Source organism: Crotalus tigris, unplaced genomic scaffold (genome assembly GCF_016545835.1).
Source record: "Crotalus tigris isolate CLP2741 ecotype Arizona unplaced genomic scaffold, ASM1654583v1 scf7180000019068.10715455, whole genome shotgun sequence".
Lineage (NCBI taxonomy): Eukaryota > Metazoa > Chordata > Lepidosauria > Squamata > Viperidae > Crotalus > Crotalus tigris.
This window is the reverse complement of record NW_024097358.1, coordinates 1,222,284-1,241,526: the sequence shown is the minus strand read 5'-3', so window position 1 is coordinate 1,241,526 and position 19,243 is coordinate 1,222,284. Positions and strand designations below refer to the sequence as shown.

The 19,243-nt window shown below is 39.5% G+C and overlaps 1 protein-coding gene across 1 annotated transcript in view; it reads left to right on the top strand.

Annotated features, from left to right (window-relative positions):
• Positions 1-13,031, top strand: part of CHSY1 (chondroitin sulfate synthase 1) — a 61,334-nt gene extending 48,303 nt beyond the window's left edge. The window contains exon 3 of the mRNA XM_039358854.1: positions 10,092-13,031. Within this exon, the coding sequence (XP_039214788.1) occupies positions 10,092-11,684 (1,593 nt within the window). The 3' untranslated portion in view covers positions 11,685-13,031. The remainder of the gene's footprint in view (positions 1-10,091) is intronic.
• The last annotated feature ends 6,212 nt before the right edge of the window (positions 13,032-19,243 follow it).

Here is a 19,243-nt window from a genome sequence, read left to right as displayed (position 1 = left end):
GCGGCCAGAATTTGAAAATAACATTTAACACAGCACAGTACTTAAGCAAAATTGTTCAGTTGAGATCTGCTTATGTAGGACTGATTGGGATAGATTGCAGGGGTGACACCAAAATATAATGTTATCATATTTTTTCTATATCTTAAATTATATTCTATTTCAATTTCAGTTTAGACTGTATTTTATCCCAGTTTTGTTTTACTCCAATTTCATTTTAAATTGTATTTTATCTAATTCCATTTTAAATTGCTTTTATCAAATCTTAATAATCATTGGTTTCTGAAACTTGGCACTTTGATATGGCCCAAGGGCCAATCAATCAATCAATCAATAAAAATACATCTGAAGGTTCAAGGTTTCCAGCATCCTCTTAAGAACAGATCATATTGGTCCAGGCTCTTTTTTAACGACTGGGAAAGTGCTTTTGCCGATGATGATTCTGCTTTAAAATCCACCATGCTCTTGAAATAACTAATGCACTGTAGAGCGGGTGGCAGTGTGTGTGTGGTTTCAGTGCAAGTAAGTTTCCCAACACAACATAGGAGGTGGTGTGTGTGTGTGTGGGGCAGTGTGTGTGTGGTTTCAGTGCAAGTATGTTTCCCAACACAACATAGGAGGTGGTGTGTGTGTGTGTGTGTTTCTCCCTTGCAGCTCTCAGCAACAGTCAAGCAATGTTTTTGGCAGGCCTCCTTTTTCAAAGACACACTCCAGTTGGTAGCCAAACTTCACAAAATAGTTCATATGGTTTCTCTCTCGTGGAATCAGCTTTGGAGCATAGGCCTAAATGTAGAACTGAGTTTCTCCTTTTCTCTCCTCTCCCTTCCCATCCACCCTCCCACCACTCCTTAGTTGCATTGTTATATCCATTTGTAAATCGGGTTGTTGTTGTTTTTTTCTTCAGATTCACACATTTTTGTAAATCTTTCAAAATTGTAGAGGTGTTTGCAGAACCTGTTAGCTAAAAACCCAAGAAAAAACACCATGGAAGTTCTGATGAAGAATGTCTGTGGAGAATGTCAGCCATCCAGGTCCATCCAGGTCCTGGTTGTCCCAAAGATGCTTTTTCAAGAGGCAACTGGACTTTCTTTGTTTTTATTTGAAGGCGTTTCGCTTCTCATCAAGGAGCGTCTTCAGTTTTCAGAACTTCTTGCATGAGAAGCGAAACATCTTCAAGGAAAAACAAAGAAAGTCCATTTGCCTCTTGAAAAAGGGCCTTTGGGACTTTTGATGAAGAAGCAGCGCTCCGAGGATAGAAAAATAGATGCTATCTTAACAAGTTCTTGCAGATTTCTAGGGTTCTGTGAAATTCACTTCAAAAATGTATAGATGTTCACCTTGGTGATTTATATTGTTGTCTCCTAAGTAGTTGTAGCTGGGGGAAAGAGCTGAATAAGGCACGAATAAAAATTCAATTTGTTTCAGATTGATTTGAAAATAAGTATGGGTAATAGAATTACCTATTAATAACATTCCTTTTCGGACTTATTAAACGTGGCAGCATGCTGGCAAATTCTTGGATACTATCCATCTGCTATGCAAACTGTGCAAGTTAACGAAGTCTCTTAAAGCCTAAATTAAAACAATCTAAAGTCAGACTTTGTTCAGGTCCTTTAAAAAATTTCCCTTTGTCATTGCTAAAGTATAGGAATTGTAGATAACGCCAGCATATTTAATTCGCATGGATAACATGCAAGTGCTGGTATTGCATTAAAAGTTACTTTGGTTTAAAAAGGGGGGGGTTGTATATAAAGCTAATGAGATCTTTGTACTGCTTTCCAAATCTTCCTTTTTTCCCTAGTCTTCTTAAGGATTAATTCCTTCACATATGTTTCTCCGTAAAAACCGGCCACATACCGTGGAGTTGAGGACAAAAGGCCTCTGAAATTAACACATAGAACTTGGCACTGCTAATGTGGGTTTGCCTATTTTATTCTCAAACTGCAAGTATAGAAATGCAAATTCTGTTTTAGTTCAGCGGAGGCTAATTAGGTTTCAAGTAAATGCAAATGCAGACACTCAGCTCCTTATTTATTGGAGGAGATGGATGCTTACTTAATGAGTTCATTGCATAATAGTGTAAATGCAAGACTTAAAAACTGAAGTTTCTCCATTTCACAGCTGGCCTGGAAGTGCCTTGGGAATCAAGTAACCTCGGGCTTGCCTTGCTGCAGAATTTGCCTTCAAAAGCTGGTTTTTCTTTGCTGCGTTTTGAAACCCATATTTTCCAGCACAACAGCACTGTGAAGAAAATATTTGGGGACCTTTGACTTATGGCATAATACTTAAAAGCAGCCCATTTGGCCTCATTAACATTCATTACTTTATTTGCATCGTGTAACTGTTTGCTTGTGAACAAATTCTTTTGTAAATTTTCAGTTAGCCCGATGATACATCTGTCAATCCCTAGTTGGGAGATCTTTCCTGTGATCGCTTTAATAAGTTTTTATTGAGAAACTTCTCCCTTTCAAAATGGTACAGATAGTCCTTGACTTACAACAGTTCCTTTAGTGACCATTTGAAGTTATGACAACACTGGAAAAAGTGACTTACAACCCTTTTCACGCTTGCAACCGCTGCAGTAGCCCCACAGTCACGTGATTGAAATTTAGATACTCAGCAACTGACTCATAGTTATGACGGTCGCAGTGTCCTGGGGTGATGTGATCCCCTTTTGTGACCTTCTGACAAGCAAAGTCAATGGGGAAGCCAGATTCACTTAACAATAATCTTGCTAGCTTAACAATGCAGTGATTCACTTACAACAGTGTTTCCCAAACTTGACAATTTTAAGGCATGAGGACTTCAACTCCCAGAATTCCACAGCCAGCAACGCTGGCTGTGGAATTCTGGGAGTTGAAGTCCACATGCCTTAAAATTGTCAAGTTTGGGAAACACTGACTTACAACAAGAAAGGTCGTAAAAATGGGGCAAAACTCACTTAAAAAAATGTCTCGCTTAGCGACAGAAATTTTGGGCTCCATTGTGGTCGTAAGTCACGGACTACCTGTATTGGATACCACTTTGCTTGTAGAAACAAATAATATAGCTTAAAGCCTGGGGGGAAAGAAATAGCCTTATTATTTGTCCTTCTTCTCCTTGAAGCCGGAACCTCCATCATGGGTGGGAGGGAAGAACTGTCTATAGTATCTCCAAAATGTTGGGCCTCTTGATGGCAAACATATAAATAGAAGGAGAGCGTAATTCTACATGTTGTAAGTTAAAACATCTGTGCTTATTGGAAACCTTCTTGAACCTGGATCTAAATGTATCACTCTTGTTTCTTCTGGTAAGATGGTGTTATCAAAAGATCCTTTTAAATAAAACATAACATAGTAAAACTAAAAGTTTCTTTCTGCTTGCTTTCCCCCCCCCATCTCCCTCTCTCCCTTTTTTAAAAAAAAGGAGCAGAGCCTTTAACTACTAATAAAAACCAGTTGCATGTTGGTGATTTAGATGCTCCTTTCAGATTCAATCTGTTGCTCACACAGCTTGGCAAAAGCCGGTTGCTTGTCATGAGCAAAATCTGACACGCATGTCTTTTCAAATTCCCCAAATGTCATCAAATTATTCAAGCAGGCAACTAGGGCAAGGAGCTACACATGATATGTACTGTGTAGTAATATCACTTTGTATATCGCCATAATATCGTGTACAGGTAGTCCTCGGGTTACATCCAAAATTGAGCCTGGAATTTATGTTGCTACATGAATCATGCTGCCCCCCACCCTCCAGCATCTTCTGAATTTGACAGTTTAACCTTTTCCAACATAGGAATGCACAGGCTAACTTTCCTGGGCTTATCAAGTGGGTATAAGATAGAAAAATTAATTAGACAGTGTAGGGACACTTCCCTTCCCTTTTTCTGCCCCCAAGATATGAATATATCAATGCAAAAAAGGAAGGTCTATATTTGCAAGTCTGGAGATGCAACTGCAAAGACTTATGACTGATTTTTTTTCCCCTGTCACAGAAATCTTGTTCTGGGTCATGCATTCAGATCAGGGGGGAACAGTGGAGTCTAACAGGGCCTCCCCAGTTCATTACAGCCAATTGAGTCTGCACACCAGAAATTTGCCAGCACACTCTGCCTCATGCTGGGGTATCTGGCAGATGAATCTGTCTGGGAAAAGTTCCTAGAACGGAGCGAGTTTTAAAACCACACAACTGAAGCCCTGGAAATTAGTATTCCTTCACATTTTTCATGCTTCTTAAGCCCTCAGTGTTGAACACATCAGTTCAATTTCCTAATGATTGTGTAAGTTTTAAATGCACACTTTGGAAGACGTGTGATCTTGGATAGGTGGAAAGCACATCAGCTGTCAAGGGATATAAATCGGACATGCAAAGCACATAAGCAAAGAATGGTATGTTCCATCTTGATTCCCCACCTTTTCTTGCTTGAATTGAGGTGTCCAAAAGAGGTATTTTTCCATTTGTCTGTCCATCCATCATCTGTCTGTCTATCATCTATAAAATTTATTTGTCATCCATCTCACGGTTCAAGGCGACTCTAGTAGCTTGGAAGTTGCTTTCCATATATGCGTATTTCCTTTGCCTGTTCCTTGAGTTATATTAATAACATAAACTCCTATCTACATTTTAAAGTCAAAAGGAAAAATAAATTTCACTCCATTTTAATCGTTTACCCTGTGTCAACATCCAGCTGGTGTGTAGAATTTCAGCCTATAATTCTAGATTCTTATTTCAACGATTTTGAATGTAGTGAGATTTTATTTTCAGCTAAAAAATTGTGGCATTTTTTTTTTAACAAGCAGGAATACTTTTCAGTATGTTAGGATTTCAGGAAGACATCTCACTGAATATACCAAAGGCAATATTTACTCCCCCTCTTCCTTCCTTCCTTCCTTCCTTCCTTCCTTCCTTCCTTCCTTCCTTCCTTCCTTCCTTCCTTCCTTCCTTCCTTCCTTCCTTCCTTTTTAGTTTTCTTGGGTTGTGAAAATTGTTCTATTGATGGGTGGCTTTTCATCAATATTAGCATACCAACACAAAATAGCATTTCCTCTAAATTAGAACTTCAACTCCCATAAGCCTCAGCAAGAGTTGTAGGCCAAAACATCTGGATGGCACCTGTTTGTCTATTCTTCTTGGAGGTTTTTCTTCTCAAGACCTGATCCGTCAAGCAGCTAATGCCTTTGCCAGGATATATTTTTTTTAAGTCAGGCCCCCCAAATCTTCCAAACTGCACGTGTGCGAAGCCAGATGATAACCAGAAAGCAGTGATGATCTTCTCGATCTTCTTCAGCAATTGACAGCTGCCGTTCATTAAAAAAGGACTTCTCTCCAAGGGGACTGTGCCGTAATCCTGTTTGTCTTAATATGGAGTCCTATCCATCAATGACTTCTTAGAATTCAGTTGTGCAACCAACAAGTGTGTCATCTTCTCTTAATTTCCTGATAGAACCTCTGGCCAATTCTGTAGGCAACAATAACCGGGACTTCATTTTGGACTCGCATTCGTTTGCTTGCTTTTCTGAAGATCATGTGTTCCATTTCAAAATCCAGCTTGTGGTTGGATAAAAATGATTCCAGTTATGTCATCTCTCACTAATGAAAACAATGAGAAATGTTACATAGTCGGTGCTCTATCACTGGAGGTTTTTAAGAAAAGATTGGACAGCCATTTGTCTGGAGTGGTCTAGGCTGTCCTGCTTGAGCAGAAGGTTGGATTAGAAGTCCCAAAGGTGCTGTTTCAAGAGGCAATTGCACTTTGTTTTTCTTTGAAGATATTTCGCTTCTCATCCAAGAAGGTTCTTCAGCTCAACGACTCTCTAACATAAAAGAGTGCAAATGACCAGCTGTCTGCAAGGAATATAAATCCTTCCATTCCCCACCATCCAGTTAGAGCTGAAGAAGCTTCTTGGATGAGAAGCGAAACATCTTCAAAGAAAACAAGAAAGTCCAGTTGCCTCTTGAAAAAGCACCTTTGGGACAACCGTGACCTGGATGGTGGAGAATCTCCATAGACATTGGACCAGAAGACCTCCAAGGTTCCTTCTACTTCCTTTATTCTGTATAACTATCCTTATTTTTCAGGTTATCAAAGTCTCCATCCTCTCCTCAACCCAACAGGTGGCTAGTTTTGTGGATTACTTATTTGGTCACATTTCAATTCACTGTAATCAACACTAAATAAATTGAGTGCCGAAGGTTTTATGGAATATATTAAAATACAATGGTTTCTTGCTTTGGGATATTCTGAAGTCCAAAATCAAGAGAGGGAAGATAATGGAACACGAGCAGAAGACAACAATATGAAGTTTTGCCTGAGCATTTTTAGGCATAGATATTCTAAGCTTAATTATGGGTTTCATGAAGATTAATAACTGCTTTTATTCCCTCCCTTCCTTTTCAGTAAGATTTCCAAACCTTATTGAAAAGTATAGGTTTATTTATTAAAGAAGGCTGGCATTGTACTGTTTTCCCTAACGTAATTATAGCTGTTGAGATTTCCAGACTGCATATATGTAGCAATTTCATTAGAATTTTTACTTTGTGGTTAAATATGCATTTTGGATAGTGACCAATGCCATCCAAATGCTTCATAGAGTGATACCTATGAATATCTCCCCTGCATATTTTCTTGGCCTACCACCCAACTGATGTCTTCCAGGCAAGAAGAAGGAGTGACAACTGTGTGTAACTTGATTTTTTTCCTCCTACCTCCTGTTTATAGTTTGTGGCTGTAGGTACATCATTATTTCCATTTAGTTATAAATCTTTTAAGATGGTGGTTCTCAACCTAGGTGGTCCACAATGTCATCCCGGGGGGGGGTCCACAAAAGATTGAAGAAATGTTATGATTTAAATCTTGAGTTAAGTCTTGGGGGTCTGTGGCCATGGTCCGTGGCAACAAAAGGTATTTAAAGGGGGTCTATGGTGAAGAAAAGGTTGAGAACCACTGCTCTAAGTTCATCCTTAATCCAAACATAGCAATATAGACAGTCCTCGACAATTGTGTCCAAAATTTCTGTTGCTAAGTGAGATAGTTGTTAAGTAAGTTATGCCCCATTTTACAACCTTTCTTGCCCCAGTTGTGATTTCACCAGAATAACAGATATTAACCCTCTAGGAAAATGTTTATAAGTGGTGCTTTCTGGGTGAGAATTCTTCTACAGCGGGTTTCTCTCCCGGCAATAGAGGCAGAAGCTATTCTCTCCCCACATTCACATGCCATGTTCCACTAAGGATCCACCGTTCTTAAATGTGCCATGGCTGTAGCTTATGCCTGCAATCATAGCTTTCAGTCCAATTCCTATTTTATTTAGGGCACCAGTGTTCTCTGTTTGATAGAGTTGGCCAACTGAGGTTTAGGAGGTGCTTGAATTTTTTAAAGCTTAAATATTGATGGCCACTGTCTGAATTTGAGCCCCTTATTTTCTCTCCATCCATCAATCATTCATGGCTTTAAGATACCTGTGTTTCCCCTTGCTGTTCAACCAGCTGTTACCTGAGATGTCATTCAATAGATCCAGGAGTCCAGCAGTTCAGCTTGCTTTGGCGTGTGAGACCTTCTCAAGCCATTTCTCTTCCTATCCACTCCACTCAAATTAAAATCAGAGCTACAGAATAACAGAATAACAGACTTGGAAGGGACTTTAGAGGTCTTCTGGGTCAACCTCCTGCTCAAGCAGGAGACCCTATAACAGGGGTCCCCAAACCCTGGTCTATGAAGCTGCAGCATGCCAGAAACTGGGACACACAAACAAGCGAAGCCCTATCTGCAGGATGCAGGAAGCACATGAAACCATGCCCCCTCCAGTCTGCAGAAAAGCATGTCTCCATGGAACTGGTCCCCAGTGCCCAAAAGGTTGGGGGCCTCTGCCCTATACAAGTGGGTATCCAGTCTCTTCTTAGAAACCTCCAGTGATGGAGCACCCACAATTTCTGGAGGCAAGCCATTCCACGGATTAATTGTTCTCACTGTCAGGAAATTTCAAAGTAACAGAATAACAGATTTAGAAGACCTTGGAAGTCTTCTATTTCAACCCTCTGCTTAAGCAGGAGACTCTATACCATTCCAAACAAATGGCTGTCCAGTCTCTTCTTAAAAGGCTCCAGTGATGGAGCATCCACAACTTCCGAAGGCAAGCCGTTGCACTGGTTAATTCTCACTGTTAGGAAATTTCTTCTTAGTTCTAGGTTCCTTCTCTCCTTGTTTAATTTCCATCCATTGTTTCTTGTCCTGCCTTCTGGTGCTTTTGGAAAATAGCTTGACCACTTCTCCGTAGTTCTAGGATAAGATCGGTCTTTGTTAAGCTTCCATCCGTTCCTTCTTGTCTTGCCTTCAGGTATTTCCGTCTTCCCTTGTAGAGCGGTTTTTCTCAACTTGGTCCCATCCATGTATTGAAAGTAAACACATGCCAAGCTAGGCTTCACTTTTAGGTGACCTCATGGACATATTCCCAGGGTTTTCTTGGCAAAAAGAGTGCTCACCCTGATCTTCTTACAGGAACTTCTTTCAATTTCACAGCCTGGCCTACAGCCCTGAGATTTCCTAGCCCCTTCCTGTCCAAGCCCTAAGCAGACCCAGATTAGGTTGTGTTTTTTTTTTTTTAAAATCACACGAGACTGGATACACAATATAACAGAAATGATTTAAAAAGGAAATAAAGTGCAAGGACTTTTAGAACACTAAAAGGTTAGCCGTGTTAAATTAAATCACTAAATTAAACAAATTACTTTTGTGAATAAAATATTCAAGCCTTTCTAAAATGCCAAATATATGAAATACTTCCCTCCAAAATTTGTTTTTTAAAATCTGATTATTACAGGATACAGTATGGTCCATTTGCAAAGAACACTGGGGCTCTCTTATAAAATAGAAAAACATAAAAAAAATTGTAATAACATTGCCAGTTTACATCATTTTGTTTCCACTTAGGGAATCATGACAACTATTATTCAATCTATTTACTTCCTGATTCCCCTTTTTTATTTATTTGTCTATGTCTTTGAGATAGTATTGACTCCTGATTGCATTCTCTTCTGTTTCCAGAGAATTATCCTACTGATAGTCAACTCATTTTGATGAAGACCTTTTGAGACCACTAATCGGTTCCGTTACAATACATACTTAAAGCATTATCTTAATTTTTTTTGAGTCAATATTGACTCAAAATATTGACCTACCCAGGTTTCTGCGGTTTTCTTGGCAAGATTTCAGAAACGGTTTGTCATTGCTTCCTTCCTAGGGTTGACAGAGAATGACTGGCCCACGGTCACCCAGCTGGCTTGGTGCCTAAGTTGAGACTAGAACTCTCCCAGATTTTAGCTGGTGCTTTAACCACTGTACCAGGCTTTATTATTCCTTAGTCTGCAGCTCTTATTTTTGTTTCTCATTTGAATCGGTTCCATATTTTGACATGCTGGCTTTGTTGGTATTTGAATTATTGTTCAACTTTTATTGTGCAATTTTCATAGGATGTAAGACTCCTTGGGGAAATTTGATTTTGAAGGACAGCTTGTGCGTTTTTTTTAAAAAAGGAATAATTGGCCAAAAAAAATCATTATTTTAGGAGGTTCACCATATAGTTTTATATCCTGTACCAAATGGAGAAGAAATGGATTACAGGGATGAGAAGATGGTAGTGGGTGGGTGTTTGTGTGCAGATATCTTTGAATTTTCTGTCTCCATCCTCTTGAAATCTCTAAATGCAGTAAAGATTTGCTTTGCTTGTTCTGCCCTCCCTCTTCCTTTCTTTCTTTCTTTCTTTCTTTCTTTCTTTCTTTCTTTCTTTCTTTCTTTCTTTCTTTCTTCAGAAATCATTTCACATCTCAATAAACCTTTTATGCAATTTAAGGGGAAATACTGTACTGGTCCTGTTGCTAGAACAGGCCAGCTTGATTTCCAGTCTATGGTAGATGTTCAGTTTTGTTTATTTTTCTTCTTCCCCTCCCAGTCTAAAACCTTTAACTCTCTTAATTCCTTAGAGAAGCTGCTGATTTAACTAAACTTGGGCCTAAGAGAGCTGCTTATCCCCCAAAGCCCTTCTGTTTACCTAAGCCACATGCCAGGCAGAACAAGTCATGGACCCCTATAATGATACCCTTCCCCTTCTCTTCTTTCCTAGATGCAGCAGCTCTTTTATGAAAACTATGAGCAGAATAAAAAAGGTTACATCAGAGACCTCCGCAATAGCAAGATCCACCGTGCCATCACTTTGCACCCAAACAAAAGTCCACCATATCAGTATCGGCTTCACAGCTACATGCTGAGTCGTAAAATAGCAGAGCTACGATACCGGACTATTCAGCTGCACCGAGAGATTGTCCTCATGAGCAAATACAGCAATATTGAAGTCAGTCGGGAGGACCTTCAGCTGGGAATTGCGCCTTCCTTCATGCGATTTCAACCGCAGCAGCGCGAGGAGGTTTTGGAGTGGGAATTCCTGACAGGGAAGTACCTGTATTCCATGGTAGATGGGCAGCCACCTCGCCGAGGCATGGACTCCTCCCAGCGACAGGCCTTGGACGACGTCGTGATGCAAGTCATGGAGATGATCAATGCCAACGCCAAGACTAGGGGACGGATCATCGACTTTAAGGAGATACAGTATGGCTATCGAAGAGTCAGTCCCATGTACGGGGCTGAGTACGTCCTTGACTTGCTACTTTTGTACAAAAAGCACAAGGGTAAGAAAATGACTGTCCCCGTTCGGCGACACGCCTACCTGCAACAGACCTTCAGCAAAGTCCAGTTTAGGGAACATGATGCAGTGGATGCCAAAGACCTGGCCAGTAAAATCAACCAGGATTCAGGATCGTTGTCTTTCCTCTCCAACTCTCTTAAGATGTTTGTCCCATTCCAGCTAAGCAAGTCCAGATCTGAGAAAATAGAATCTAAAGACCAAAAGATCAACATCTTAATTCCTCTTTCTGGACGCTTCGATATGTTTGTCCACTTCATGGCCAACTTTGAAAAGACTTGCCTTATTCCTAACCAGAATGTCAAGTTGGTTGTTTTGCTATTCAACTCCAACTCGAATCCTGATAAGGCACGGCAGGTGGAACTGATGAGAGAGTATCGTATGAAGTACCCCAAGGCTGACATGCAGATTTTACCCGTTTCTGGAGATTTTTCCCGAGCTCTGGCCCTCGAAGTAGGGTCTTCTCAGTTTAACAATAGGTCTCTGCTCTTCTTCTGTGATGTTGACTTGGTTTTTACTGCAGAGTTCCTCCAACGGTGTAGAGCCAACACGATTTTAGGGCAACAGATTTATTTTCCAATCATCTTTAGCCAATACGATCCAAAGATTGTCTACAGTGGGAAAGTTCCAAGTGAGAATCACTATGCTTTTACGCAGAAAACTGGTTTCTGGAGGAACTACGGTTTTGGAATAGCCTGCATTTACAAGGAGGATTTAATTCGGGCAGGGGGGTTTGATGTTTCTATTCAGGGCTGGGGTCTTGAGGATGTGGACTTGTTCAACAAGGTGATTCAAGCTGGTCTCAAGACATTCAGGAGCCAAGAGGTTGGCGTAGTCCATGTACACCACCCGGTCTTTTGTGACCCTAACCTTGATCCAAAACAATATAAAATGTGTTTGGGGTCTAAAGCATCGACGTACGGTTCTGCGCAGCAACTAGCTGAACTGTGGCTTCAAAAACACGAACCAAATTTTGGGAAGAACACAGTTGCTAATGGTTCTTTGAGGACAGCTTAATAAAGACACTGTATTGCATTTTTAAAAATTTACCCTAATTTATTTTTTCCTTTGGGGAAAAGGTTTTGATAGTTGATTTTTTTAAGATGACCACACAAGGGTATATTTTAGAAATCATCGTTTTCTTACAAGGACTTTTCCAGCGAACAAAACTGTGATCAAACTTTGCCTTTTGGAAAAATAAAATAATAATTACTGGGGCTAAATATTAGGACTTGCCTGGTTTTGACAACTTGAAATAAACATCTTTTTTGTTGACTGATAAACGGACCAAATACATTAATAAAGGAGAAGGAAGCTCAGAATTTCTACACATGGTACTTTCCACTGCTCAGTTGCCTGGGCTGTTCCAGTGGGAATTAAATGCAAGTTGGCAAAAATGGTTCACCTATTTCCCCCCCCTCTGCAGAAGTGTGCATGTGTGTTTGTGAGAGTGTGTGCATGTATGTATGGGAGTGTATATCCATAGACCCACTTGTTGACTAATTTGCCTTCCAGAATGTTTCATTTGGTTGCCTATTTTAGCCTTAAAATGTCTTTTTTGCTCAAGATGTTGTCAAGCAACCAAAACAGATGTGGAAAATGAGCACAATGTTGTTTATATACACTGTTGTCTAAAAGAAGAAGAAGAAGAAAGGGGATTAAAAATGTACATTTTTTTCTTGCCTGGGTCTAAGAGCTGGCTTTTTTTAAAAAAAACATCCATATCAGGTTCTATCTTCTAAGTAAGATTTTTGTTAAGACCATCTTGATAATGAAGAACAAAGCTTTAGTTAATAGAGAAGGGCAATTCTGTGCCAGAAGAATCAACAATTGTAAATCCAAAACACTCCACATTAAATGTGTTGGGAAAAAATATTTATTTCCCCCATCAGTTAACAGTATTTTGATTGGGAACAATTTCCTACATTTCCTTTGCTTAATTTTTTTTTTTGGGGGGGGGGCTTTCTGTATTGTGTAGGGCTTTAATTTATTTAACATCCTTTTTTTTAGGTTTCTGTCTTTTTATTTTGAATAACTACTAGTCATTAATATTTATGTATCCTTAAAATGTATTTGCATTTTCTTACTTTTTAAGATTGCTTACACCTTCTTACTCTGCAGTAAACATTCCTCCAAAGATTCTTCTAACACCTCCTCTTTTATTTGCTAAATTGTCTTTTTAAAAGAATAATTGGAAAAACCTGGCCATGGTTTTTTGATGCTCCGAAGTGTATTCCATTTTTTCAAGAGTGGGACCGAAACTGTGAGAGAAAAACAAAAAAAACCCTGTATCTAAGCACAGTGCGAAACGTTTAAAACCTGGGCATGTTGTTGCGAAAATAAAATGCATTTGAATAAAACTAAGGCTACTGCATTGTTGCAATTTCATTAAAGCTTCTCTTTAAATCAAATTGTTTGTAACACATGGCATTTCAGCCAGTCTCAGTCATAATTCTGTGTGTGTGTTTTTCCAACAAGCTACAATTAAATGGTTTTCCCCAGTAGAGGTAATCCTCGATGTAAAACAGTCCATCACAAACAGTGACCATTCAAAGTTACAACATCACTGAAAAAAGTGACTTGTGACTGTTTTTCACATTTATGACCGTTGCAGCTCCCCATGGTCATGTGATCAGAATTCAGACGCTTTGGCAACTGGAATGTATTTATGACAGTTGCAGTGTCCCGGCTCATGTGATCCCCCTTCTGACAAGCAAGGTCAATGGGGAAGCCAAATTCACTTAACAACTTTGTCACTAGCTTAACAACTGCAACATTCCACTTAACAATGGTGGCAGGAAAGGTTGTAAAATGGGGCAAAACTCCCCCTTAGCAACATAAATTTTGGGCTCAATTGTAGCTGTAACATGAGGACTTCCTATACACCGAGTCTGTCCAACAATGGCCGGGTTCTTGCCTTGCACAGTTATTAGGCATCCTAATAACTGCATGGAGAATGGAATGGAATGGAATGGATCAGAATAGAATAGAATAGAATAGAATAGAATAGAATAGAATAGAATAGAATAGACAGATTGTAGAACAGAATAGAATAGAATAGAATAGAATAGAATAGAATAGAATAGAATAGACAGATTGCAGAACAGAACAGAGCAGAATAGACAGATTGTAGAATAGAATAGAACAGAATAGAATAGACAGATTGTAGAATAGAACAGAATAGAATAGAATAGAATAGAATAAGGGAATAGAATAGAATAAGGGAATAGAATAGAACAGAACAGAAACCAAGTGTGATTAGACACACAAGGAATTTGTCTCTGGTGCAGAAACTCTCTGTGTACATGCAAAACAACAAAGGAATAATAATCATAATAAGTAATAATCATCAACATAATGATACCAATAAGAGAAGGTAGTGGAACAGATGAGAAGGATAAAAGTAATAAAGCCATACTACACGGATAAATATACTTAGACAATAGACAGTACTGTGGGAATTAGATATTCTTGAGGCCAACAGTTTCTGGTCATGTAAGAATCTAACCATTTAGCTCCAACATTCCAAGGTCCAAGAGATCTAGTGACTTTCACGTCTAATTAAAATGAACTAAGATTGCAAAGCTCTCCAAGACCTGTAATGACTTTAGCTATCAGAGAAAGTCTGCAGAAATCCCAATGATTGTAGATGGAAGCCAAGGATTTTTTTGTACATCATTGCTGCTGCCTGGTGCTTGGACTTTGGCAGACCAAAATCTGCTATCCCTAACTATGACATTAGATACACGATTGATGATTAAGAGCCATTGATGATTCTGGAGCCATTCTTGGTTGGTATCAGTTTGCAGTAAATTAAACATAGTCACTTACGTCCCTCAAGTGCAGCTTCTGATACATTCCAGAGATGCAGATGCAACTTGTGGCCAAAAAGGTTTGTGCAACCATGGATCTTGTGGTTTCATTCCTGTAAGTCACACTCAACTGGTGTTAGATGTTCCATGATAGCTCACAGTTCAACTTTGCACACAGAAAACCAGCATATCAAATCAAAGGTGTTGGCCATAACTTTGCTGTGGTCCCACCCGCCCTACAAGCTTCTCTTTTTTTGAAAGAAGCATTGAGACACGTTACCTGCATTTTATCCCAACTCAGTAAAACACAAATGACATGACATTATATTACATTGCCACTAAGTTTCCAATAACTCTAGGCAGCTTACAACCCAAAACCAACTTGATAAAATTAAAAATACAACAAGCCAGGAAATGCAGAGTACAAAATCAACGGAAAACAAAAGAGGGATCTCCACAATCAGCTTAGCAGCAAGTCCTACGAGATAATTTTATTAAGTTGACTGATTCTACGGGTAGTCCTCGATTAACTGAGCCCAAAATTTCTGTTGTTAAGTGAGACATTTGTTAAGTGAGTTTTGCTCCGTTTTATGACCTTTCTTGCCACAGCTGTTAAGTGAATCGCTGCAGTTGATAAGTTAGTTACCCAGTGATTAAGTAAATCTGGCTTGACTTGTCAAGAGGTTGCAAAAGGAGATCACGTGATCCTGGGACACAGCAACGGTCATAAATATGAACCAGAGGCCAAGCATCTGAATTTTGATCACATGATCAAGGGGATGCTACAATGGTGGTAACTGTGAAAAATGGTCACAAACTGCTTTTTTCAGTGCCGTTGTAATGTTGAATGGTCCCTAAATGGACTGTTGTAAGTTGAGGACTCCCTGTACACGATATAAGCAAATGTTTCTGCCACTGATAATGCTCTAAATGGAACATGATTGTGTCATGCAGAATAGATGAACATGGCAAGTAGACGTCTAGTATTAGGTATGTTGTAAGAAAATTTTCTCAATGTTTTTGATACTTGGCTTTGCTTCTCTTGGCCATCTCTGGGGAGCTGGGGTCTGACCTGTTGAGTCAGTGGAAAGCTATTGGGAGTGAGTTCCCTGAAGCTGATCTGGAGAATTTTGAAACAGAGAGTTTATTTTTGATGAAGAAGCATGTTTTGACTGATGGAGAGGTGGTGAAATAGGGGGTGTTATTATCTAAGCCAGTTGAGAGCTGATGAGTCAGATCCCATGTAGAAGGAAGATCAAAGACTTTGTTGTGAGCACTGATGGTAGAAGACAAGACAAACAATAACAGAATAACAGAATTGGGAATGCTCAAATAGGAGAGCCTATATCATTTTTTATTCTTCTTAAGAACCTCCAGTGATGGCAACCCTACAACTTCTGGAGACAAGCCATTCCACTGATTAATTGTTCTCACTGTCAGGTGGTTTCTCCTTAGTTCTAGGTTGACTCTCTCTTTGATAAGTTTCCACCCATTAGTTCTTGTCCTGCCTCAGGTGCTTTGGAGAATAGGTTGACCTCCACCACCCTCCTCTCTATGACAGCCCCTCAAATATTGGAAGACTGCTATCATGTCACCACTAGTCCTTCTCTTCATTGGACTAGATATACCCAGTTCTTGCAATCATTCATCATATGCTTTAGCCTCCAGCTTCCTCCTCATTTGTGTTGCTCTTCTCTACACTATTTCTAAAGTCTCAACATCTTTTTTGTAGCATGGTGACCAAAACTGGACATACATTTCCAAGTGGAGGTGAACTTTAGGAAGGGAAGGAACGAATTTAACTCTCTACTTTTTCCAGTTTTTCAGCCTTCAGGAGAAAGGGCTGGGCTTAACTTCCAGTTTGAGCATCTGAATAACACTAAGACAAGCTCTCAATGATGCAAGAAATGTATATTTATTTTAAATTGCTTTGGACTTTTCAATAAAAGGACTAAGTGAAGCCTTCTATAAGCAGTAGATCAGCAAGGATAAGGTTGTTTGTTTTCTTGGGCTCAATTTCTTTGAAAATATTTGGAAGCAGGGCTGGAGAGGATTTTATTGACTTCCATTGTCAAACAGCTGAGCTAAAGTGCAGTGTTGTTACAATGGAGATAGGATTATATTTTTCCCCCTCCCTGTTCTCATCTTGAGTTGATCATCGGCACTCAAGGAATTAACCTCTAGCTTCTTTTCATATGCCTCCATCTGTCCTGCGATAGAAGATGTTTGGTATTTTATAGATGGGAAATGGAAGGATGCAAACCAGGGTCCAGCTAAGCCATGATTTAAATACTGCCAAAAGCCCAACTCCCTTCTTCTGGAAGCATGAAATAAATTGCATGCATGATCATTTCTGACAACGTGGGAAAGAGAGAGCAGCTTTCAGAAATGGGAGTGTGTGGAACGATTTATCTCAGGGATCTTCAAATTTGGCTGAGGAATTCTGGAAGTTGAAGTCCACAAGTCATAAAAGGGCCAAGTTTGAAGACTCCTGATTTATCTCTTTTGAAAAAAGATGATAACGGGCTGGGATTACATTCCTTGGGTAAGCATGTATACTGATGCTTGAAACTCATTGAGGCTAAACTATATACAGGGAGTGCTCGACTTACACACATCAGTTTAGTGACCGTTTGAAGTTACAACGGTGCTGAAAAAAAGTGACTTATGACCATTTTTCACACTTACAACCGTTGCAGCATCCCCATGGTCATGTGATCAAAATTTGAATGTATCACGTGGGGTGGGGTGGGGCTTCAAACACACAGTCACAACCGCCATCTTTTTTTTTTTTTTTTACAACACACACATCCCCATACAAAACCCTGCTAAGGGATGAGACTGCCAGCAGCTGTGGCGCCCAAAGTCTAGAAAAGTCACAAATTCCAAGTGATATGGTTACAACAGTCGTCTTTGGTTGAAGAATTTTTTAAAAGCCACTGCATGTTTCCCACCTAGTGGAGTAAAATTTTAATTATTAGATTAATTCTTAGATTAATAATTTTAAGAACTTATCATAATGTTGAACTTGGTTGTTCATTCATCAGTAAAAATTCCAAAGTAATCTCACAGCTCTTGATTCGTTATAGAGCTAGGACTGGACAACCAATATGCTTTTCTTCCAAGTTCACATTTATTTTTGAAGGTCAGTTAAATTCCCGTTGTACAAGAGTAAAAAAAAAAATTAAAAAAAAATATCCTGAAGATCTAAGCTCATGTGCAGCTGCAAAGAAACAGATGGATTTTGTGTGACTTTTTTTTACCCTTAAATGTTTTAGCAATTGCAAATTGCTCAGCGTCTGCAAGTCATATAAACTGGTATTATTATTATCCATCATAGTGGTCCCTATCCTTGCAAGAAGCAGATCACTCTTTGCAACCCATATGTAAAAAATAATAATATTTTTTGCTGTACACTGGTAAAATAGTGAGGCTCTGTGGTTAATCAAAATCTCTGAAACTGAGCTTTTCCATATAATTCGCTCTTTTTCCAAAGACAGGATTCCCTCTAGAGCCATTTGGGGCAGTTGACTGAGCTCATACTTCCATAAAGGAGCTAAGTCGCATAATGGAAGTTGTGTCTTTCATGCTAAGCTTCAGGTTTTCTTTCTGCTGTTCAGGGAAACAAATTAGGAATCTGTTCAGCACAAGGCAAGTAAAATTTGGTGGAGTTGATTGCTAGTTGTGGTTCTCTAGATGAGTGCAGCAGCCATGCCAGTGAAGCAGGAATGCCCACAAGAATCAGATTAAAATTGACAGGGTCATTGGCAGTAAATGAAGACTAATTTCTTTTACACTGGAAGCCAAGGGAAGAATACATTTTTCCTTTGCCCTCACCACAAAACGTAATTATACTTTGAAAAGTAGGATAGCTACGAATAATTATTGGAAAGGAAAAAACGCTGACTGATGTGGTACTGAAATAAATCCCTGGTTGCTGAGTTATTTGATTCTAACTATGTATTTTGTGATAGGCTCTGCTTTGGTTGATGGCAAGATTCGTCTCCTCCTCCTCATCGTAACGCTGCAAGCCTCGTCCCTGCCCATCTCTGTTTTAGTTTTATGATGTCACCCCCGTCAAAAAATATCACCCCACTTAAACCATCTTTAGAACTTTTCCTTTTTATTTCTGTTCTCTGCCTAATAAGGAAGTTGTAGGCGCCTCTAACATCTGGAGAGTGATACGGTAACAGCTGGATTTCCTATCAGAGGATTTCGGAGTGCTGTTACTTTTTCCTCTCCGTTTTAATGCCTAACCTAAATATTGTAGGCTGAAATTTAATCCTGTTCATTACTCACTCTCCTCCAACTTCTGTCGTGGGATAGACAGAACAGTTGCTCCATAAATATTGATTCTTCAAATCCCAAACTGTCAGCCCTTTGTAGAGAACTAGACTGGAGAGCAATGCCATGTAGGTCAGTAAGATTTTTGTTGAAAAGCTGTAAGGAATGGACTCTTGCGAGTCTGAATGTGCTTCTCCATCCTTCCCTTTAACTTTGTGTTAACCAGGAAGAAGTCTGAGACGTTTTGTCAAATTCCTCAACTTACAAACCTGCATTTAGTGACTGTTCAAAGTTCACCACGGCATTGAAAAAGGTGACCGATTGTCATGTGACTGTTGCAGCGTTTCCCCCCCCCTCAGTCACGTGACCAAAATTCAGACTCTGGCATGTATTTATGACAGCTGAAATGTAATCACTTTTTTGTAACCTTCCCAGCTGGATTCCAACAAGCAATGGGAGAAGCCAGATTCGCGTAACGAC